Below are 23794 nucleotides of genomic sequence, written 5' to 3' on the forward strand. Positions count from 1 at the left end.
CGATTCCGCGCGCGAACACCGTCGGATTATTCGAGCGCGGGTCGTAGCCGACGAAAAATTCTGCGCGACAAGATACGTCGGTTAAAAAATATGGCGCCGCGGCCGCGGCCGCCACCCTTTCAGCCCCCGGGGGATCCGCGCGCTTACGATAACGCGGATACGAAAATATACCGAGGGGAGGCGCGCGCGCGCGATCGCGTTTTGCTCTTTTTTTTTTCTTTTCGGTTTTCGTTAAAGGGACGCACCTTGCACCGAATGTGCTCGTGAAGCACACGGGGGTGGTTTTCAGGGTGGGGTGAACAGGATGTTGAATGTCTGTTGCGGCGCCGCGCGGCGCGGAGCGGAGAAATCTGTTAGCGTGCCGGGATAAACATTGCCTCTTTCGCCGTTTGCTCTCTCTCTAAACCTGCCGCCCGTGAAACCACCCTTATGAGGTCGCTGCGCGTGTTACACCCTCTGCGTGTCGCCCTACAGAGGACATTGTCTCCCATAATAATCCATCTATTTTTTTGGAGATCGCCGGAGACGGAACACCTGTGCAAGAATTCGAATAAAAATGGAAGCTGAGTGGGAAACTGGTTTATTTATTGTCTATAATTGTGGTTGGACTATTAATTTCTGGTTGAAATTATTATATTAATTATATTAAATTATATTAATATATTATAATTGATTATAATATATTAATTAATTAATTAATTAATTATAATATATTAATATAGATACAATTTTACAACGAAATGTGCCTTTAACCGCTTAGCTGTGTCGATCTGTTTTTAAGATCATTTTTGTACGCGTTTTTTTTTATTGATCGCACTGGGTGCAGTTATTTTCGGCAAGTTGTTCTGGAATTATTCTAAAATGTGCGAAATTTATGAACACGTTTCACAAGCGTTTTAAACTAAATCGTAGGAGAAGTATTTTTGTCATAATTTAGAAATAAGGTAATAATAAAAATAATGAAAATTAATTAATTTTAGGTATACCAAAATTATATGGTACTTCCGGGAAATGGGGTGTTCCTGAGGTCATTTCAAGCAACTTTTTCCTTTACGAAAATGTTCTCCGAGGCTCGGTTTACGAATTATTAACAAAAAACAGGGACCAATGAGAGATCGCATACGTCTAACGCTCCGCCCTCGCGACTACTACCGCTACGTCACACGGCCGGCGCGACGCGGCACTGACCGCAAGGGCGGAGCGCCGACCGCGCTCGTTCTCCGATTGGTCCACATTTTTCGTTAATAACTCGTAAACGAAGCGGCGGATCGCATTTTCGCAAAGGAAAAAGTTACTTGAAATCACCTCAGGAACCCCTCATTTCCCAGAAATACCATAATTTTGGAACACTATATATTTTCACCGTACGTTTTATGAAACATCCTGCATGCGTTACTCGCAGCAAATATTACAATAAGACTCGTTGAAGATCAAAACAAACGTCACGCAGTTATTTCGGCAAACTAATATAAAATAGCTGCTTCGACTTCGGTTTTAAAGTAATCAATAACGTCCGTATCTCATAAATCTTGTTTCGAAATGTTCGTATCTCTGGTCCGACGCGATATCGCAGAAAAAAGAGCGAGAGAGAGAAAGAGAGCGACAGAGAGAAAGAGAGGGAGAGGGAGAGAAAGAGAGCGAGAGAGAGAAAGACAGCGAGAGGAAGAGAGCGAGGGAGAGGGAGAGAAAGAGAGCGAGAGAGAGAGAAAGACAGCGAGAAGAAGAGAGCGAGGGAGAGGGAGAGAAAGAGAGCGAGAGAGAGAGAGACAGCGAGAGAAAGAGAGGAAGAGAAAGAAAGCGAGAGAGAGAGAAAGAGAGGGAGAGAAAGAAAGCGAGAGAGAGAGAAAGAGAGGGAGAGAAAGAAAGCGAGAGAGAGAGAAAGAGAGGGAGAGAAAGAAAGCGAGAGAGAGAGAAAGAGAGGGAGAGAGAGAGAAAGAGATGGAGAGAAAGAAAGCGAGAGAGAGAGAAAGAGAGGGAGAGGGAGAGAAAGAGAGCGAGAGAGAAAGAGAGGGAGAGAAAGAGAGCAAGAGAGAGGGACAGAGTACTATCGTTAATTTTAACCAACTAGTCCGTTTCGTTCTCGCGGAATTGGTTTCACGTTGGTCTCCGTTTAATATTTCGAGAGTCGATATTCGGCGCTTAACTTTCGTCCGTTCCTCGCAGCGCGCAGCGTTCGCGGAAAGCCGGTGGCCGACGAAGCGTCGGTTATATCGTTGGTCCGACGAGGTAAATAGAATCGACCGATCGGCGGTTCGACGGAATAAAAAAGAATAAAAAAACGATTAGCGTGCTCTCGAAGGCAGAGCGCGACAACGTTAAACTAAATGGAAATATATCCGCGATATCGATGACAGAACGGCGGCGTCGGCGGCGGCGACGGCGGCGGCGTTGGGACGTTTAATTAATTAAAAGTGAGCAGCTGGCGCGGCGAGCGACGCCGCCGTTCCCCAATTTTCACGCAATTATACTCGTTGTCCGCAGTTTTGTAGGACATTTTCCCCGTGACTAACGGTTAACGGCATTGTGTGTTGCTCGGTGAAAATGGATTGATGGAAATAATAGACGGCGCGCGGGAGAGAGAGAGAGAGAGAGGGCGCGGGAGGGCGACCGAAGGCGGGACAGCGGGAGAAAAGGGCCGGGGTCACGTGTCACGTCGCCCGCCGCCGGCCAGTATCAATTATTTTCAAATTACGATTTTTCACCGTGACACAGTGTGTACAATTGATTTATCCGCGTCGCATCGCGACCGGGATACGCGATTGATACGTGTCGCGAGAGATGACGCGATTCCGATCCTTTTTTTTTTAACCGTCCTCTCCACCCCCTCCCGCCCTCCCGATACGCTTCGAAGTTGATTCGGTGGCCAGATACTACGGCCGGACTGACCGATGGTTAATGCATTCGCACTGCCACCTAGGATTCCGTCGCTCCGATCGGAAAAAAATTCCGAGCACTCTCGCGAGGTCTTCGGACTGGAGTTTTTTTTCGGCACCGGATCTCCGTTTATGACGAACGTGTCGCGTGTCCTCTGACCTTTCGATCCGACCTCGTGCCATTTTGTTGTAATTTTAGACACTAGCTTTCTGGTTCGTTGTTATTGTATATCGTTTCAATCTTATCCTGTTATTATATTGATCGACGCGTTTCGACTTCGTTTGAAATTGTTAGCGGCGGGATACGCGTGTTTTTTGGTTAAACTTCTTTTTAGGGGACCAAAATTCGACGATTTTGCGTGGCATATTTTCGTAGACGTTGATTAGAGAATGCCGGGAATGCGAATTTTAAGGCGAGGAATTGTATGATATCGATCATATGGCGTTTTATGTCACGTGTTTTCGGTCACGGGTATACAGGAACTCTTTTCGTTTGTTTGACTTTTATAAGAGATGGTACAAAGTTTTTGGAACACTGTGGGCTAGTTTTCTTCGAATTACTGGAACTCGATGGACCAGCGATGACGAACCTATGACCCGCGGGTCGTAACTGACCCACGCGGGCTTTTTGAATGACCCGCGCGTCGATTGCTTATAAATTTATTTTTTATGTCATAGAAGAGATTGTACAGACAATCGAAAATATTAAAATAGTAAAGTATATATATCTCTGTGTACATATATATTTTATTAGTAAAGTATATATGTCTCTGTATAGATATATATTTTATTAGTAAAGTATATACATCTCTGTATACATATATATTTTATTTTCTTAACATTTTTGAATACTAAGAAATATTTTTGTATAAATTTAACGTTATATACAGGGTATCCCAAAATTATGGTATTTTCGGGAAATATGGGGTTCCCGAGATCATTCGAAGCAACTTTTTCCTTTACAAAAATGTTCTCCGAGGCTTCGTTCACGAGTTATCAACGAAAAACACTGACCAATGAGAAGCGAGCTCGGCTAGCGCGCGGCGGCCGAGCCAACGAGCGCGCACGGAGTCCAGTTCCGTTCATTGGCTCGGCCGCCACGCGCCAGCCGATCCCGCTTCTCATTGGTCACCATTTGTTCGTTAATAACTCGTAAACGAAGCCACGGATCGCATTTTCGCTGAGGAAAAAGTTACTTCAAATGATCTTACGAATCCCTTGGTTGCCAGAAATACAATAATTTTAGGCACCCAGTATATATATTATTTTATATATATATATATATATTATTTTATATATATATATATATATATATATATATATATATATTATATATATATATATACATATAACGTCAAATTTATAAAAATAATATTTCCAAGTGCATGTCGGCCAGCTGATTTTCTATCTAATACAATAATTTTAGGACACCCTGCATATATACATATAACGACAAATTTATGAAAATAATATTTCCAAGTGCATATCGGCCAGCTCATGTTCTGTGCAGCTGTGCACGATATACACGGTGTCACCCTAATTATATCAATTTTCTTGACCTTTATTATTATTTATTATATTATTCAATTTAACCTTTACTTTTTTGCTCTTCGTTCGCAAAAGTAAAAAGTTGCGAGACAGATAGGTAAACGTAAACTTTGTAGAGGACTTTGAAAGTGAGAATCGAAAAGAGTAGTGTTTAACCATGCTCCCCGCCCCTTTTCGAAGTGACGCCGCTGACTTAGCGACCGCCGAGCTAGTATTAAAAAAAGTAATGAACAAAATTTGAACAAAATCTTTCAAAAAAGGTTCGCCATCGCTGCGAACGATAGAACGATAGACTAAGGCTTGCGAGACACGCTCCCCACCCCTTTTTGAAGTGACGTCACTGCCTTAGTGACCCCCGAGCTAAGGTAAACGTAAACTTTGTAGAGAATTTTAAAAGTGAGAATCGAGAAGAGTAGTGTTTAACCATGCTCCCCACCCCTTTTTGAAGTGACGCCGTTGACTTAGCGACCCCCGAGCTAATATATATATATATATATATATAATTAATATAATTATATTAAAAATAATATATTAATATGTATATAATTATAATTATATTAATATAATTAATATAATTATATTAATATATATATTTATAAAATAATGAAGGAAATTCTTGAGACCCCTTCTGAAGAAGGTTCGCCATCGCTGCGATAGACTAAGGCTTGCGGGACGACAGAAGATGACAGAACGTTGCTGACCGAAGTATTTGTTCTGTTCACAGCGTGCAGCTTGCGAGGAAATCGAAATGGTGGAGCTGTGCGGCAGCGGACAACCGACTTCGGCGATGGGAGTGATGGGCCTCGGCTCGGTGGTGTCGGCGGCGACGTCGTCCTCGTCCTCGTCGACGACGACCACGGCCGCGTCGTCGGCGTCGGGTCGGGCCGGGGTCCTCGAGACCCAGGTCCGCGGCCAGTGGTACCGCGTGTTCGTCTCCCTGGAGGACGACTACCTGAGCATCTCGTTGGACGAGAGCTGCGAGACCGGGAACAACGGATTGAACAACGGGAACATCAACAACAACAACGTCGACAGCCTGAACGATCCGGACGTGCCGGACTCTGTCGCGAATCAGAAGCGTATCGTGCGCGTGGTTAAAAGCGACAACAACGGCCTCGGGATCTCGATCAAAGGCGGCAAGGAGAACAAGATGCCGATCCTGATCTCGAAGATATTCAAGGGGATGGCGGCCGACGCCACCGAGCAGCTCTACGTCGGCGACGCGATCCTCGCGGTGAACGGAGAGGATTTGCGCGAGGCGACCCACGACGAGGCGGTGAAGGCGCTCAAGAGGGCCGGGAAGGTCGTTGAACTCGAAGGTGAGTCTCGAATGAGATCGGATTCGTTTGGTGGTGCGGGAGCGTTGATTTTGGAAGCGGTCAGAACAATTCTCTCCGATTGTCCTTCGGCTTGCGAACAGAAATGGACAATTTGGGAAGAGAAGATACGATTATATTCCCTAATTGTATCTACCTAATTGGCGCTCAGATTGGGCACAAGAATAGACAATTGAGAAGATTTGAAGGTCGACGATTCGAGAAGAGGGGATACGATTATTCGAGCGGCTCGTTTTTCATAGTCAATAATTATAAAAATGAGCAGCAGGGCTCGAATAATCGTATCTCCTCTTCCTAAACTGTTCATTTTTGCTCACGGGCTGAAGGACGATTCGGAGAATTCATTGCGATTGATTTCAGGCTTATTAGAGGGTTATGTCAGTAAGCTACTTTTGCCCGGAACCTTTGGTTTCGGATAAATTAGTGCCGCGCAGAGCAATAAGGGAGTAGTCTAGATATAAATTTTTTATATTATATATACATTATACATTATTATATACTACATATCTTCTACATTATTATACATGTCCTATAATTATGGTACTTCCGGGAAATTAGAGACTCTTGAGGTTATTCGAAGCAACTTTCTCCTTTACAAAATCTTTCTCCGAGGCTTCGTTTTCGAGTTATTAACGATCGAACGGTGGCCAATGAGAGGTCGCGCGCGGCTGACGTCCGCCCTCGCGACAGCTGCCGCTGCGTCATAGGGTCAGCGCGACGCGAGGGCGGAGCGTCGGCCGCACTCGCTTTCCGATTGGTCCGCGGTTTTTCGTTGATAACTCGTAAACGAAACCTCGTAGAACATTTTTGTAAAGGAAAAAGTTACTTCAAATCACCTTGGGAACCCCTCATCTCTCGGAAATACCATAATTTTGGGACAACCTGTATATTATATACGTGTATATACTATTTATATGAATTATTAATACTAGTATTAGTATCACTAATTCATATTAATACTAGCATTAGTATTTATATGAATTAGTCGAATGAATCAACCGAAGTTTACATGAATCGGTTGGTGGTATACGTAAGGATTAAAGGATTACTCACATCGTACTTTGAATCTATCATCTATAAAACTGCAGGACTCGTTATTATTACAACAATATCCATAGCAACCGCGTCTCTCGTTCACGCGTTACCATAGGGACAAATATCGTTTTCGGGTGCAACGTCGAGTAGTACATTTAGACAAATTCGTGCCCGTATAACAGCACTGTGCAAGCAATTCAGAACTCGCGGCGTACAATGCTAAGAGAAGTAGGAGGAGGCAGGGCGCAAACCACTGGCGGAGGAAGTCGAGCAGCGAAAATTGAGCCGTCCCCTTTTTATCGGTTCCCATCGAAGCGGAACACATAGCTTGACCCTTCTCTCGCCGACGAAGAATCATGCTCTGAGCCGCTGACGACGCTCTCCGATGAAAACGGGCCCGGCGGAGCGACCGCCGTAGGTCGATTAGTGTGCGAAAAGGTTCGAAAAGGTTCGGCGCTGCTCCTTTCAAGGGATTGTACTTCTTCTACGCGATGGACCGATTCTCGATCCTGAATGATCTTCTCCGATTCGTCGGCCGTGCAAACCGATTCGTGTCTCGAGTGTTGCCAGCGAGCTGCCATGTATGAGTCCGTCGCGAAAATCGGTCGCGGCTCTTTTATGCGCCAAGATATATATATATATATATATATATATATATATATGTACATATATATATATATATATATATATAATATTATATATATAATAAAATATATAATATAATAATAGAAATAATATAATATGATATATATATATAATAGAAATAATAATAATAATAATAATATATATATATATTATTATTATTATTTCTATTATATATATATATCATATTATATTATTATTATATTATATATTTTATTATATGTATAATATTATATATATTATGTAATATATTAAAAATATCGAAATAAGTTGAAATATGTATGAAATATATTTCAACTTATCTCAATATTTTTTCTTGTTATATATATTGTTATTATATATTAATATAATACATTATTATATACAGGGTGTCCCAAAAATATCTCGCAACCCGGAAATGGCGGATTCCTCGGATCATTCGAAGCAACTTCTTCCTTTACAAAAATGTTCTCCGAAGCACCGTTAACGAGTTATTAACGAAAAACCAGTGACCAATAAGAATCGAGCGCGGCTGACGCGAGGCGGCCCAGCCAACCAGCGCACGAAGCCCGGTTCCGCTCGTTGGCTCGGTCGCCTCGCGCCAGCCGAGCTCGCCTCTCATTGGTCACTGTTTTTCGTTGATAACTCGTTAACGGTGCCTCGGAGAAAATTTTTGTAAAGTAAAAATTTGCTTCGAATGACCCGAGGAACCCGCCACTTTCTGATTGCGAGACATTTTTCGGACACCCTGTATAATGCTGAAATATTATCTGTAATAGATAAGTTACGGTGTATAACCATGTTTGACATGTTAATTGCGACACTGTTCGGTCACTGTTTGAATTGACGATGGTAATAATACAAAATTTTAGATATTGTCATTTGTTTGAAATTATGTATATTTTTATCAATTTGGGCGCGCCGGTCACCGGTGACCCCCGTGGTATTCAACGTGTTAGGGACCTCGATCGCTTAGCATTCTTGGCTTAGTATTCTCGGTTGTTCTGCGGATTCTGTGCGCACTTCTGATACGAACGAGCACGTTGATAAATCGGAATTCATCGCGGTTTCTGGTAGAAGAAATCGGTTTCAACGTTGCTCCGGTTTCGATTCGATCGGTGATAGCAATTCTAGCAAATTTAAGGGCATTGTGGCCTTTTTACAATCATTGTAAAATTTACCACATTTGCACGATCTACAATTGTGCCATTTACCATTTGTGGCACTTTTTACGAAAGTGTTCGTACACCTTTTAAAACGAATTTTTGAGAACTGTATAATTTATAATTTTTTGAGGACTGAACTGGGTGACCTGAATTATTTTTTAGATGACAGAGCAGTCTACTAGGCGATGGCTGAGAAGCTACTTTTTTTTTAAATTTTGCTATTACATACTTGGAATGAAAAGGAAGAATGAAAAAATCCTCGTATTTTAACTTTCTTATCCGAGTCTATAAGGAAAATTTTGGAAAATGCCTTTCGTAGATCCTCTATTTTTTTTATCAATTCAGTTCAATTTAACCAAGTTTGAGGGATCGAATGGAGACCTTCAAATCAAATGTTATAATACAATAACACTCGTTCAAAATCAAAGAATAAACGTCTTATCGTCACTTTTATAATACTAACCCTTTGCACTCGAAGCCACTTCAACTATAAATCTAAAATATATTATTATATATATTATTATATATATTATTATATTATATTATATTATATTATATTATATTATATTATATTATATATATTATTATATTATATTATATTATATTACATTATACTATTATATATTATTATATATTATACAACAGAGCGCATTTTACGCGCGTGAAATCGAGTCTTGCGACTTACACAACGGCTATACTTTCAACAACGTTCCAAATCTAAATTCTGCCGATGTAAGAATTATTTTGAAACGTGACATAAACATTTTTTAATGATGCCACGGAGTCGCTACTCGATCGCGAAGGGCTAATACTCAACAGCTGTATCTTGTGCTCCGTAAATCCATCGTTAAACCGCGTCCAATCAATCCTTCCCCGAACGCGTAAAATCCGCGGGCCAATAATTGGCGCAACTTGCGGCCGTTTCAAAGAGATCGGCAAGGGGTTGATCGGTGGGGACGAATCGTTCCTTCTAAATCCGTCGTACGTCGCGGCGGGAAGTCGTATTAGAAAGGCGGCAGCCGATCTCTCTCTTTCTCTCGGCCGCAACGGGGTCCAGTCGGTAAAACTGATCCGGGCGCAAACAAACTGACTCGATAATTGCGCGGAGGCCCCCCGGGGGCTCGCCTTTGAACTTTGGCTGGCGTATAATTAATGGTCGGAACGCGTTCCGAAAATTAGGTCGCTGCCGTTGCCGCCGGTTAAGTTCGAGTCTGCCGATTTCCGGGGGCAGCTCGCGCCTCAGTTCTCGCGCTTAGATTCGTTTAGCCGGTCGCGCGTTAACTCAAACGGCGAAACGTTCGCGTTCGGCGAGGAGTGGGGGCGAGAGCGTGGAGAGCAGTAGCTGGCGAGCGGGCAACCTTCTCGCGGCGCGCCGGGAGTGGGGGAAGGATGGCGCGCGAGGCCGCTGGTGGAGGGGACGGAGGACATTAACGAGGTTTTCGCTCGAATTAGCCCCGAGTACACGGCGCATTAAGTTCCCGGCGCGGGGATTCTCGGCTGGCGGCGTGTCTCGGTCGTTTTAATATCGAATTCCGCGTCTCTTTGGGTCTCCTCGCGTACGGTTCCCGTGTTATTTCGAGCGGGGGGAGCTGCGAAGTCGCGGAGAAACGGGCGTAGAAACACGGGCGGGGACAAAAACGGGGGCGTACGAAGGGTGCAGAGGGCGAAGAGAGACAAGAGAGAGAGAGAGAGAGAGAGAGAGAAGGTCGTAGCGTGTCCGAGGCGAGCGAGAGCTTTTAGCTGGATTAATTCCTCGTTCGGGGTTCACGCGTTTCGGGTCGCTCGTCATAGGCACCGTCGCGAGAAAAAAGCTCGACGACTCCTTTCTTCCCCCCACCACCTCCCGTCCCGGCCCGGAGAACGGAAATCAGCGACTTTGCTGCTTCCGCGCGAACTCCCGCGCCATCGTACGCCGCCTCCGGACGCAGCATTATCAAAAAGTGTGAGCCTGAAAGAACCGGCGGGGGTGAAAGGTCGGCGAGAGAGCGTGCACCTACTGCCTGAAGCGTTAAATGCCGCTCCCCTCTTCCCCTCGCCTCTGTGTCCTCGCGCTTTTTCTATTTTTTCCCTCCTTCTCTCGTTCGCCGACTCTTTCTCTCTCTCTCCCTTCGTTCCTCTCTTTCGCCCTTCCCCTCTTTTTCAGCTTTTTTATTTCTCTTTCGCTCTCTCTCTTTGTTTTGCTCTTTCTCCCTTTCCCTCTCCCTTCGTTTCTCTCTTTCGCTCTTTCTTTGTTCCGCTCTTTCTCCCTTTCCCTCTCTTTTCATTTCTCTCTCTCGCTCTTTCTCTCTTTCGCTCTCTTTTCATTTCTCTCTTTCGCTCTCTTTTCATTTCTCTCTCTCGCTCTTTCTCTCTTTCGCTCTCTTTTCATTTCTCTCTCTCGCTCTTTCTCTCTTTCGCTCTCTTTTCATTTCTCTCTCTCGTTATTTCTCTCTTTCGCTCTTTCACCCTTTCCCTCTCCTTTTATTTCTCTCTTTCCCTCTTTCTTCGTTTCGCTTTTTCTCCCTTTCCCTCGCTTTTCGTTTCTCTCTTTCGCTCTTTCACCCTTTCCCTCTCTTTTGGTTTCTCTCTCGCTCTTTCACCCTTCTCCACTCTTTTCATTTCTCTCTCTCGCTCCTTCTCTCTCTCGCTCTCTCACCCTTTCCCTCTCTCTTCGTTTCTCTCTTTCGCTCTTTCACCCTTTCCTTCTCTTTTCATTTCTCTCTTCCCCTCGCTTTTCCTTTCTCTCTCCCTCCCTCCCTCTCCCCACCGTTTCGCCCCTCATCTGGCCGCCTTTTCTTCTCCACGGCCCGTTATTTTGCTTCCTTTGTGACCGGCTATCGTTTGTTTCTCGTACGAATCTCCGACGAGCGGGAGACACAGGCCTGCCCAGTGAAGTGCAACGCGGGCGCGCACGCCACCCCCGATCTGTGCACAGACTGCACACGCTCGCTCCCGCTCCTGTCCGACCCCGCGAGCGCGCACTTTGCATTTAGTTGCGAGGGACGACGCGCGTCCGCTCTACACGGTGTCGGGAAAACTATCCTCCTCGGACCTGCCCCCACGGAATTTCGACGCGAAACTCATTCGAAATCGGTCAAACGTTCGCACGATGTAACGTTCGCGTGTACGTATCTGTCTATTTGAAAGCGTGACATAAAATGCCGTGACGAAAATGCGCCGCCTGCTCGCAGAGCTCTCGCGAAAATTGCGCGAATCTGTGTCGCGAGTGGATCGCAGATTTTAGACAGGAAAAGGAGACTTTTCTCATTCGATTTCTATGTTTCGCGAGCGTCGGAGAAACTGTTCGTTTTCGTTCATTTTCGTTGCGCCAAAATATCGTGGATACAGTATTGTCTCTCTAATTGACGCTCGGATTGTCCACGAAAATGGACAATGTCGGGAAAGGAGATGCGAATATTAGAGCTTTTCGGGCCGTTTTTATGGTCACTGATTCTCAACAACTATAAAAACGGTCTACAAGCCTCGAATAATCGTATCTCCTCTTCCCAAATTGTCCATACTTGTGGACAATTTGGGAAGAGGAGCCTTGCGAATTCGAGCCTTGCGACTTGTTTTTATAGTTACCGATTGTCAACGATTATTTAAAAAAAATGGTGCAAAGCCGGAATAATCGTATCTCCTGTTCCCACATTGTCCATTTTTCTGCACAATCTGAGCGTCAGTTAGGGAGACATTATTACTGTAGTTCGCGGAGTTTAGGTATCGCGGAAAGAAGAAAGAACTTTTCCATTTCGTGTTCTCTTTTTCTATCGCAATCGACGCGCACGATCTTTCGTCTCGCGTAATTTTTCGACGCTTATTAAAAGCGTGCGTCTATGCAATAATGAAATCCTCGACAGAGGAGTTACGATGCGGAGAATTAGGCGTGGCATTCGCGCGCCATTATGCGATTCAATGCAGTTATCTCCCCGTGTGCCTGTGCCTGTATTAAATTAGCAAGATCAAGAGTCCCTTTCTGCATCGCGTGCCTCCCGAGTTCTCTGAACCTCGAGAAATTAAATAGGAGAGAAATTAGACGGAGACCGAATAGAAGAAATCGAATTAAGCGAAAGATCGGGAGCCTCGCAGCCTTCGAACGTTGTTGAATTTTCGGCTGAAAGTATTTAAAAGACCGCGGATCATTGCGCAAAATAAAAACTGTCCAAGCTAATCCGCGAGGAATGCGAGTTGCATGCAAATTTCTCTGTTCCTTTAACGATCCTAATGAGCTGAAAATAATGTAACATTATCCTCGAACTATTCTAACGTCATTTCCGTTTCGTATTCGACGTACAGTAATGTCTCCCTAACTGACGTTCAGATTGTCCACAAAAATGGACAATATGGGAAGAGAAGATACGATTATTCAAGCCTTGCAGCTCGTTTTTATGGTCGTTGACAATTCGCACCATAGATTGGAGAACCTGCAAGGGTTACTATAAACTGCTGTAACTTTGCGAGAAAAAATCGTAGCCGAGTTCCTCTTTTTTTAAATTAAAGGGGAAAGATCGAACTTCGTTCTGACGTGAACGGCATCTCGGACAAAAATTGTCCAAAGCCCGTGCGATTCGTCGAACTCGACGATACGACGTATGACGTATGATGAACATCGCCTTGCATTTAAAGGGTTACAGTAGGTGGTTGCGTGGAACTTAAAATATAGATAAACTGTCCGAAAGTAGAGGTTTCGAGCTTTAATTTAGAAAAAGAGTCGTTGTCCTAAGGTGATTTTTCTCGGAGCTATCGTCAATCGAAGCTGACCAATGCGCTTTTCGTCAAACTTGGCAATTTTCGATATGACAAACATGGTTCCACATTTAAAGGGTTACAGTGGCGAGGATGCATAAAACTTAAAATTCATAGTATAGTGTCTAAAAGTAGAGGTTCCAAGCTTAAATTTAAAAAAAGAGTCGTTGTCCTAAGGTGATTTTTCTCGGAGCTATCGTCAGTCGAAGCTGACCAATGCGCCTTTCGTCAAACTTGGCAATTTTCGATATGACAAATATGGCTTCACATTTAAAGGGTTACAGTGGCGAGGGTGCATCAAACTTACAATCGAGTACAACTATCTTAAAGTAAAGATTTCAAGCTTTTATTTAAGAGGAAGATCATTATCCTACGATGATTTTTCGCGGAGTTATCGTCACTTGAAGTTGTCCAATTTGTATCCATTTCTCTATATTATGCTCGTGTCACGTGGCCTCACATTTAAAGAGCTGCAGTGACGAGGGCACATGAAACATTAAAAATCCAGATACACTGTCCGAAAGTAGAGGTTTCGAGCTTTAATTTAAAAAAAGAGCCATCGTCCCGAGGTGATTTTTCGTTGACTTATCGTCGCTCGAAGTTGTCCTCTGTTAGAACTCGATGTCTCGCTTCCAAGTACAGTAATATCTCTCTAATTGTGCGCTCAGATTGTGCAGAAAACTGGACAATTTTGGAAAAGGAGATATACGATTATTCAAGTCTTGCAGCTCGTTTGTATAGTTGTCGACAATTCGTGACTATAAAAATGAACCGCGAGGATCGAACAATCGTCTCTCTTCTCCCTAAATTGTCCATTTTTCTGGACAATCCGAGCGTCAATTAGAGAGACATTACTGTATTTCGTATTCACGTATTTCGTAAACGCATCGAATCCGCGGACAAGTAATTGAAACCCAGACGGGATAGATCACGGTGCATAGAATCGGTGCCTGGCACTACTTTCTTGACACCCAGTGCAGGTTGTCTTGGTGTCTGTGCGCGTAGCCTCGTGTGCACTCCGGCGTTCAGAGCCGCTCCGGGGCTTTCAGGCTGCTGGCGCGCCGTGCTGCACCGTGCACCGCCGCGCGTTGCACCACGCTGCACTACGCTGCACCGCGCTGCCGTGCCGCGGCGCAGAGACGAACCGATTGTATGCACGCGAACGCATCCGTGGCCCGTTATTTTCTCCTAGTCTGAAAAGCCTCGCGCACCCCGAAAACTGGCGCCGCCGGAGAACGGTCTCGTTATTGAGCCATTTCGAGCCCCCTCCCCCCCCGACCGTTTACCGAAATCCCTTTCCCAGCCCGATGAAAACTCTCCCGGCCGTGAATGACCGAGCCCGACAGCTCGTTACGCCTCGTATGATCGCGTGCGGTCTCCGCAGAATATTTCCATCCCGTCCACGCGAGCACTCGAGCCCTCAATCCTCTTTCACGGTCGATCCAGGACGCGGCACGCGCAATCCCGCGTCGCGAAATCGCCCCTCCCGATTAGGGATGGCCGGTTGATCGGGTCGGCGATCGGGTTCGACGCGAACCGAAATTATCGGATGCCCGAGCGTCGCGAATTTTCGCGACCCGATTCGAGCCCGAGGAAAATAGCCGACCCGAACCCGAGAAATATGCCCGACCCGACCCGAACTTGAGGAAAATTGCTAACCATTAGCCGGGAGAAAACTCGGCCCGAGCCGAGCCCGAGAAAAATACCCGGCCCGACACGAAGTCGAGAAAAATACTCGGCCCGATCTGACCCGAACCCGAGGAAACTAACCGACTAGAAGTCGAAAAAAATAACCGATCCGAACCCGAGAAAAATATCCGGCCCTACCTGACCCGAACCCGAGGAAAATAACCGACTAGAAGTCGAAAAAAATACCCGATCCGAACCCGAGAAAAATATCCGGCCCGACCTGACCCGAACCCGAAGAAAGTAACCGACTAGAAGTCGAAAAAAATACCCGATCCGAACCCGAGAAAAACACTCGGCCCGATCTGACCCGAATACAAGGAAAATACTCGACAAAAAGCCGAGAAACATATCAGGCCCGACCCGACCCGAACTCGAGGAAAAATAGCCATCCCGAACCTGAGACAAAAACCGAAAAAATACCCGGCCCGACCCAAACCCGAGAAGAATACCCGGCCCGACACGAACCCGAAATGTCGAGGACCCGAGCAGCCCCGCTCTCGATACAGCTACCTATCTCCTAAATTCTGATCCATTTCTCGTTCGACTTCCGGCCTCCATGGTGCCTCCGTCGGCGTCATTCTCTTCGGTGGGCATAGTTTGCTAATGAGCTGCCCGGACCGAAAGTAGCTAATTAGGAGACTTTCGCGTCGTTGGCCCAATTCGTACGCCACGCCGCCGCAACTGTTGCAGATATTGTTCCGTATCGTCTCGCTGCGATGCGTCGGGATAGATATGTATATCGTAGCTGTTTTAATATTCTCAATATATATTATTAACTTATTAAATAAAACGTTTATCTCTTAGCTCGCGTCTTTACCAATCTATCAATAATTAATCTTTCGCTAGGAATTCGCAACTGTTCCTCCGAAATCTTACCAAAATCGCATCAATTTGCTCTCACGTTTCAAACTTTCGTTTGTTCAATTACATTTACGAGCGACGCTAAAGAGGTCAAATTCGCAAATCTATTACTTGAAATATCGGCTTGTCCTATCAGCCATCGCGTTTTTCCCAATGGATTGCAAACACATCTGTCCAGCAACGAAACACAACGACTTATTGACCAATTTAAATATTTTTCTCGGCTTTTTGTCGAGTATTTCCCTTGGATTCGGGTCAAATCGGGCCGAGTATTTTCCTTGGATTCGGCTCAAATCGGGCCGAGCATTTTCCTTGGATTCGGGCCAGATCGGGCCGAGTATTTTTCTCGGCTTTGAGTCGAGTATTTTCCTCGGGTTCGGATCGGGTCGGGCCGGATATTTTTCTCGGGTTCGGATCGGGTATTTTTTTCGGCTTCGAGTCGGTTATTTTTCTCGACTTCGGGTCAGGTCGGGCCAAGTATTCTTCTCGGCTTTGAATCGAGTATTTTCCTCGGGTTCGGGCTAGGTCGGGCCGGATATTTTTCTCGGGTTCGTATCGGGTATTTTTTTCGGCTTCGAGTCGGTTATTTTCCTTGGATTCGGATCAGATCTGGCCGAGTATTTTTCTTGGCTTTGAGTCGAGTATTTTCCTCGGGTTCGGGCTAGGTCGGGCCGGATATTTTTCTCGGGTTCGGGTCGGGTATTTTTTTCGGCTTCGAGTCGGTTATTTTTCTCGACTTCGGGTCAGGTCGGGCCGAGTATTCTTCTCGGCTTTGGGTCGAGTATTTTCCTCGGGTTCGGGCTAGGTCGGGCCGGATATTTTTCTCAGGTTCGGGTGGGGTATTTTTCTCGGCTTCGAGTCGGTTATTTTCCAATAATTCGAAGAAGAAATGGATTCAAATTGTTCAGAATGCACGGGATACAATTGTCCATGAAAATCGGCGACGAACGATGGAACGAGGAAACCGGCAGACGGATGCAAGAGGAGCGGCCGAGGCAAATCGTATCGCATCGCATCGCGGGGAACCGTGGTTGCATCGAATCCGAAGATCAGATGCCCGATGCGATCCGGTCGAACCGGTCCGGATCGATCAGAGCAGGCCGGGCCGGGTCCTCTGAAAGCGCGAGGACACACGTGAGGTCCCTCGCCGCCGCGTCCCGCCGCGCCGGGTACGCGACAGGTATTCTTTTATTCAGACGCTTTCGGTGGCTCGCACGACTCCTCGCGCGGCACGTATCGGCGTGCGCGGGGGACAGTCCCGTGTACACTTACTCGCGCCGTTCTCCTTTCCGCTCTTCCTCCGGTTTCGGCCGGTTGCCAGTTTCGCGTGGCCGATGCGTGGAATGCGATACCCTGCGCTCTCCGATGCTAAGGTGGAGGACGAGGCGTGGGCGTGGACGGCCGAGCGAGAGCGACGCGAGAAATAGGCGAACGAGAAGGGACGAGCATCGTGGAGGGATATGGAAAGAGAAGAGAGAGAGAGAGAGAGAGAGGAAAGAGAGGCTGCTGTGACAGAGACGATGGTACTCTGGCGGCCACCTCTGGCGCTCTCCGACAGATGGAAACCTTTCCTGCAACTATCTGATACGTATAGACAGGCTATCCCGTAATTATGTTAATACTCGGAAGGAGGCGATTCCTTAGGTCATTCGAAGCAACTTTTTCCTTTGCGAAATTGCGATCCGAGGCTTCGTTTACGAGTTATTAACGATCGAACAGTGGCCAATGAGAGGTCGCGCGCGGCTGACGTCCCGCCCTCGCGGCCACTGCCGCTGCGTCGTAGGGTCAGCGCGACGCGAGGGCGGAGCGCAGGCCGCGCTCGCTTTCCGATTGGTCCGCGTTTTTCGTTGATAACTCGTAAACGAAGCCGCGGATCGCATTTTCGCTAAGGAGAAAGTTTCTTGAAATGATCTCGGGAATCTCCCCTTCCCGGGTGTTAACATAATTATGGGACAATGTGTATATACTGTACGTAATCGTTCTTTTATCACCGCGATTAAGACGGGGCTCACTGGATAACCTTTCTGACGTGTTATTTTGCGGGACTAGGACGAATCGAAGGAGAAAGAAAATATTCTAAGAGAGAGAGATAGAGAGAGAGAGAATCTTCAGAAAAGGTACAAAATGATGCAGAATGAAATGGAGATGTGGGCTGGGGAAGACAAAAGGAGGATCGAGAAGGAAGGTAGAAATTGCTCGAGAGAAGAGAGGAGCGTCTTAACAAGAGCTATAAAAAGATGCAGAAACAAGCGGAGAAGCGAAGTCGTGGAAAGAAAAGGATGATCGTGAAGAGCGATAGAAAATGATCGATAGAAAAAAGAGTCATGAAAAGGAGTAGGAAATATTGAACGGTAAGAAAAAAAGAACGAATCGCGAGAGGAAACTGCGAATGTCTGTAAGAAGAGGGAGAAGAGAAGAGAGAGAAAAAGGAGGCTGTAAGAAGGGAGTCTGTACAGCAAGATGAGGAACAAAATGAGAGAGAGAGAGAGAGTTACGAAGAGGGAGATGACAAACAAAGATATTCAGAGAGAGAGAGAGAGAAAGAGAGAGAGAGAGAGAAAGAAAGAGAGAGAGAGAGAGAGAGAGAGAGAGTTACGAAGAGAAAAAGAAAAACAAAGATATTCACAGAGAGAGAGAGAGAGAGAGAGAGGGGGGGGGAGTTACGAAGAGGGAGATGACAAACAAAGATATTCAGAGAGAGAGAGAGAGAGAGAGAGAGAGAGAGAGAGAGTTACGAAGAGGGAGAAGAAAAACAAAGATATTCACAGAGAGAGAGAGAGAGAGAGAGAGAGAATGGAGAGAAGAGTTCCAAGAAGAAAGTGACAGAAAAGGATGAAGAACCAATTACAATAATTTCCCTCCAATTGTCCCTCAGCTTGTAAGCAGATATGGACAATTTCTCGACGAGAAGACACGATGATTCGAGCATCGCGGCTCCTCGTCATAGTCCCCGATTGCCAAGAACTCTATAAAAACGAGCCGCGTGGCTCGGATAATCGTATTCTCTTCTGAAATTGTCCACTTTTGTTTGCAAGCCGAGCATCAATAGGGGAGAATTTACTGCGGTCGGATAGGAAAGGAATTATGAAGAAGAGCGGAATATCCAGAGAGAAATAAAAGGGGAAGAGAGACGAGGCCGAGGAAGAGGAGCGTGCCAGGAAGAAGCGAGCGGCGGCGGCGGGGCGCAAGGGGCGGCAGTGACCCCCTGTTCGGGATCGAACGAGGCGGCGCGGAGGGCCGAAGGGCGCGCGAGAAGGAAAGAAGGCTTCGGAATACATTACCCGAGGATTTTCATCGGGACCCGGCCTGACAGAGAAGCGTTCGCGAGCGACCGGGCCGCTCCCCTCGGTCCGTTTAAGCGGAGATCCCGCCGAAAACTTCCGGCTCCACGGGGTCAAATTGCAGTCAAGTTGCCCCCCCCCCCCCCCTCCCCATCAGCCTGACAAAGTTTCCGAAAGGGCTTCCCGAGGAGAAATCGAATAGAAGTTACTCCCTGATAAACGAAGCCGAATTTATTGCTCCGCCGCCTTCGAGATTTAGCCTGATTTATTGTATCGGCCCGTTCCTCCACCCTTCCCCCACCCTTCCCCCACCCCCGCCGCCGGTTTCTTTCTCTCGGGGTTCTTTCTCGTTCGTCTTCGTTCGAGTTCTTTCGCTTTCGCCGCGTATGAACGGGCGCTCGTCGGACCGAATCATCCGGGGGAGCGGATTGTTTCGGGAAAAGATTGATTCGAGCGTGCGATCTCGCCGCCGCGATTTCGCAGCCGGCAAGAACTTGCCGCGAAGAACTTCCGGGCGCCTCTCTTGCCTTCCGAAGTTTTCCTGCCGAGCCGGTCGACGAAAGTGAAAATGCCTCTCTTATCTACACTGGTCCTTGGGACAAAATTATCCCAAAACAGGCTCTCTCCGTGAAACTCTATTATCGGATATCGAGATCAGATTGCTCTTCGCCCGTCCGTTCGAACCGGTAAACCGAAGACCACGAGATAGATCCGAAGAGCTGAATCACAGCGAGCGGAAATTGTCTTCGTGGAATTGTCTTCGTAATGTCTCTCTAACTGACGCTCAGATTGTCCATAAAAATGGACAATATGGGAACAGGAGATACGATTATTCGAGACTTGCGGTTTATTTTTATAGTTACAAATTGTCCACAATTATAAAAACCAGCTGCAAGGCCCGAATAATCGTATCTCCTCTTCCCAAATTGTCCATTTTCTGCACAATCTGAGCGCACAATTAGGGAGACATTACTGTACTTGGAAGCGAGACATCGAGTTCTAACAGAGGACAACTTCGAGCGACGATAATTCCGCGAAAAATCACCTTAGAACAACGACTCTTTTTTTGAATTAAAACTCTAAATCTCTACTTTCGGACAGTGTATCTGGATTTTTAATGTTTCATGTGCCCTCGTCACTGCAGCTCTTTAAATGTGAGGCCACGTGATACGAGCATAGCGTAGAAAAATGGATACAAATTGGCCAACTTTCAATGACGATAACTCCGCGAAAAATCATCGTGGAATAATGATCTTCCTCTTAAATTAAAGCTTGAAACCTTTACTTTAAGATAGTTCTGCTCAATTTTAAGTTTGACGTGACACGATTCGAAGGCAATTCGTAGGCCACGTGACACGAGCACAGCACAGAAAAATGGATGTTAATTGGCCAAATTCGAGCGACAATATCTCCGCGAAAGATCACCTCAGGACGATGACTCTTTTTTTAAATTAAAGCTTGAAACCTCTACTTTCAAATACTGTACTATGAATTTTAAGTTTGATGCACCCTCGCCACTGTAACCCTTTAAATGTGAAACCATGTTTGTCACATCGAAAATTGCCAAGTTTGACGAAATGCGCATTCGTCAGCTTCGACTGACGATAGCTCCGTGAAAAATCTCCTTAGGACAACGACTCTTTTTCTAAATTAAAGCTCGAAACCTCTACTTTCGGACAGTGTATCTAGATTCTAAGTTCCACGCAACCTCGCTGCTGTAACCTTTTAAATACGAAGCCATGTTCATCATACGTCATACGTCGTATCGTCGAGTTCGACGAATCGCACGGACTTTGGACAATTTTTGTCCGAGATGCCGTTCACGTCAGAACGAAGTTCGATCTTTCCCCTTTAATTTAAAAAAAGAGGAACTCGGCTACGATTTTTTCTCGCAAAGTTACAGCAGTTTATAGTAACCCTTGCATGTTCTCCAATTTATGGTACGAATTGTCAACGACCATAAAAACGAGCTGCAAGGCTCGAATAATCGTATCTCCTCTTCCCAAATTATCCAATGTAGTGGACAATCTGAGCGTCAGTAAGAGAGACATTTTACTGTACTTCGGGAATAGTGGCAACCCTGCCGTAAAGTATTCGAATAAATTTGAAAGCGGTATAACGTCTTTTTAAAACCGGAACGAACGACTCGAACTTTGTTTAAATGTTAAAGGGACTGGCTTATTGTAGGGGTTGGTCGGGGGCAAAAGTTAGCCCGGAGAAGTTTGGAGGAGGATAGAAAACGTGTTCTCTTTGGAAAAGGAATATTAAAATAAATTTCAATTGTAGTTGAACGTCTTTTTTACGCAATTGCAAAGCGTCGGACTTGAAATTCAACCTTAACATTAAAAATAACCGAGCTTTAAACACGGCCAATGTGTATTGTTTTATTAACAATGACGAGATTGTATTTATTTGAAGTTCGTATGATTTTTATTATAAATAAGATAATATAAACATAAAATACAAATACAATATAAATTTATATATAATATATTTACAAATGTAAGTATAAAAAATAATATAAACGTGATTAAAAAGCTTTGTCTAAAAATCTCTCACAGAGACATTTTTATTGCGTTAAGAACTGTAAAAGGAGAACATTAAAAATCAGTCTCTCTGACTGGTTTGGCAGTTCTAGTGTTGCAGCAGTTTTAAAACTGCATTTAAACAAATTACACTTGGAACGAAAACAGAATTTGGAATTAGAAACTAAACAAGCCAATTTTAATTATACCGAATCGTTTAACATATTCATTAATTTGTAAGTAAGAGCAATAGTTAGAAACACTGTCAGGTAATTATATTTCGTTCTATTTATCTTTTGAGGTTATAACTGAACCGCGAATTTTCCGCATTCGCGACAAAATCGAAGAGCTAAAACGAGCTAAAAACACGCTAGCAGAATTTAACAATACAGTCACGCAATTTTCAGTTCATTGCAACGATTAAAAACAAAAAAGAAAATTATTTTCTTTCTATTTTCATTTCGCGCAAAAATCCGGTTACAATCCGCCACCATAACCGACTACGATTTTCTCGGCGCGTTTTCCAAGGCCGGATATCGACTCGAACGATCCTAAAACGCTTCTACGGAGGGATGTCTCTCCTCTCGACTGTTTTATCGCCGCGAGATCCGCTCGCCGTTAATTCAATTTCGGCCTACTTAGATGCCCGGGCTCGACGAGCGATCATCGAATATGAGGGATGCTACGCATCCGAGGTGGAAAAAACCTCGCTCTCCGCTCCTCGGCCTCGCGTGACTTTTCTTCACGGTTATCTACCCTCCCGCAATCTCCTCGTCGAATCTGCTCGTAGCCTCGAGCCGGCTCGCAAGTATCGCGTGTCCCTTGATTAGAGATCGTTCGTCCAAAGTCCACGGGGATCCGAGCCTGCACAGTCCCGTACACGTGTTCTCCCGGCACGCCACAAATCCACGCCGGTCGGTCGTCGGTCGTCGTCGTCGTCGCCGGCCCGATAACACTGTCCGACACGATTTTTGAGTTCCTATAGCCACTATGATGTTCTTGTAGAGCTTCGCTCCCTGAACAAGAATCCGAAAACCGAATTGCTCCATCGCCCTCAGTTTCTTAAATAAACGAACTTTTGTAAAAACCCAAAATTTTCGACAAAAATGAGGTATCGCATGAAAAGTACAAACATTAGAAAGTTCTAATCGGTGTTAAAAGATAGAGGAGAGTTTCCCGAATGTAGTGGCATGCAATTTATTAATTGTTTTTGGCACTAAATAGCAATAAATTGATGTCAAAGTTTAAAAAAGTGTCGACGTGCGCAGTTCCTGCGCAATATTCTTGTATTTTTACGAAAAGCTTTTTGTTCGGCACGAAAACTCTACCCAGGATCGGATTCTGTAGACATTTCTGAAGAAGAAACGGCCCGGTAAAAGTGTCGGAACGATGTACATTTCGAGTAGATCGAGAAAATGTTCGACGGCAACATGTAAAACTCTGTCCGACAGGGCCGGAGCTATGGGTAATCAACACCGATGGAGGGATCCAATGGGGCACCCACTTAGCGTGTGGGGCGTGCCATTTTTTTTAGTACTGTTTTGTCCGTACGTTCGGTTAGTCGCCTAACGTACTACTGTGATCAAAAAGTAAGGTGAATTTGTTTATAAATTGTCAATTCTTTATTTATTCTTCCAAATCAATTTCATCCCCTTCAAAGTAATCCCCGTCCGATAAAACGCACTGTTTCCGACGCTTTTTCCAGTCCTCGAAACAGTCGGAATAGTCTTTTTCCGGTATAGCCTTCAAGACCTTCTTCGATTCGGTTTTTATCTCCTCAATCGTGTCAAAACGGCGTCCCCGCATCGGCCTTTTGAGTTTGCTGAATAACCAGAAGTCGCACGGAGCCAAATCAGGCGAATACGGTGGTTGCGGAACGATATGAGTCGAGTTTTTGGCAAAAAAGTCGCGAAGAACCAATGCAGTATGACATGGCACCAATCGAGACTCGACGCGTTTGAGACACAAATCATCCTTCAAAATGGTTTGGACTGAGCCAAATGATATTCCAACACTATCAGCGAGGTCTCTTATTGTCAATCGACGATTTTCAAGCACCAAATCTTCGATTTTTTGGACGTGGCCCTCGTCGGTAGACGTTGATGGTCGTCCAGAGCGCGGTTCGTCTTCAAC

At 45.4% G+C, this 23794-nt stretch overlaps 1 protein-coding gene across 3 annotated transcripts in view; it reads left to right on the forward strand.

Moving 5' to 3' along the window:
• The window catches only part of Syn1 (Syntrophin-like 1), an 897245-nt gene that overhangs the window by 22694 nt on the left and 850757 nt on the right, over positions 1 to 23794 (forward strand). For all 3 annotated transcript variants that reach the window (XM_033475740.2, XM_033475741.2, XM_076528684.1), the window contains exon 2: positions 5146 to 5740. In XM_033475740.2, coding sequence (XP_033331631.2) covers positions 5146 to 5740 — 595 coding nt within the window. The remainder of the gene's footprint in view (positions 1 to 5145; positions 5741 to 23794) is intronic.

The sequence above is a fragment of the Megalopta genalis genome, chromosome 2 (assembly GCF_051020955.1).
Source record: "Megalopta genalis isolate 19385.01 chromosome 2, iyMegGena1_principal, whole genome shotgun sequence".
Classification (NCBI taxonomy): Eukaryota; Metazoa; Arthropoda; class Insecta; order Hymenoptera; family Halictidae; genus Megalopta; species Megalopta genalis.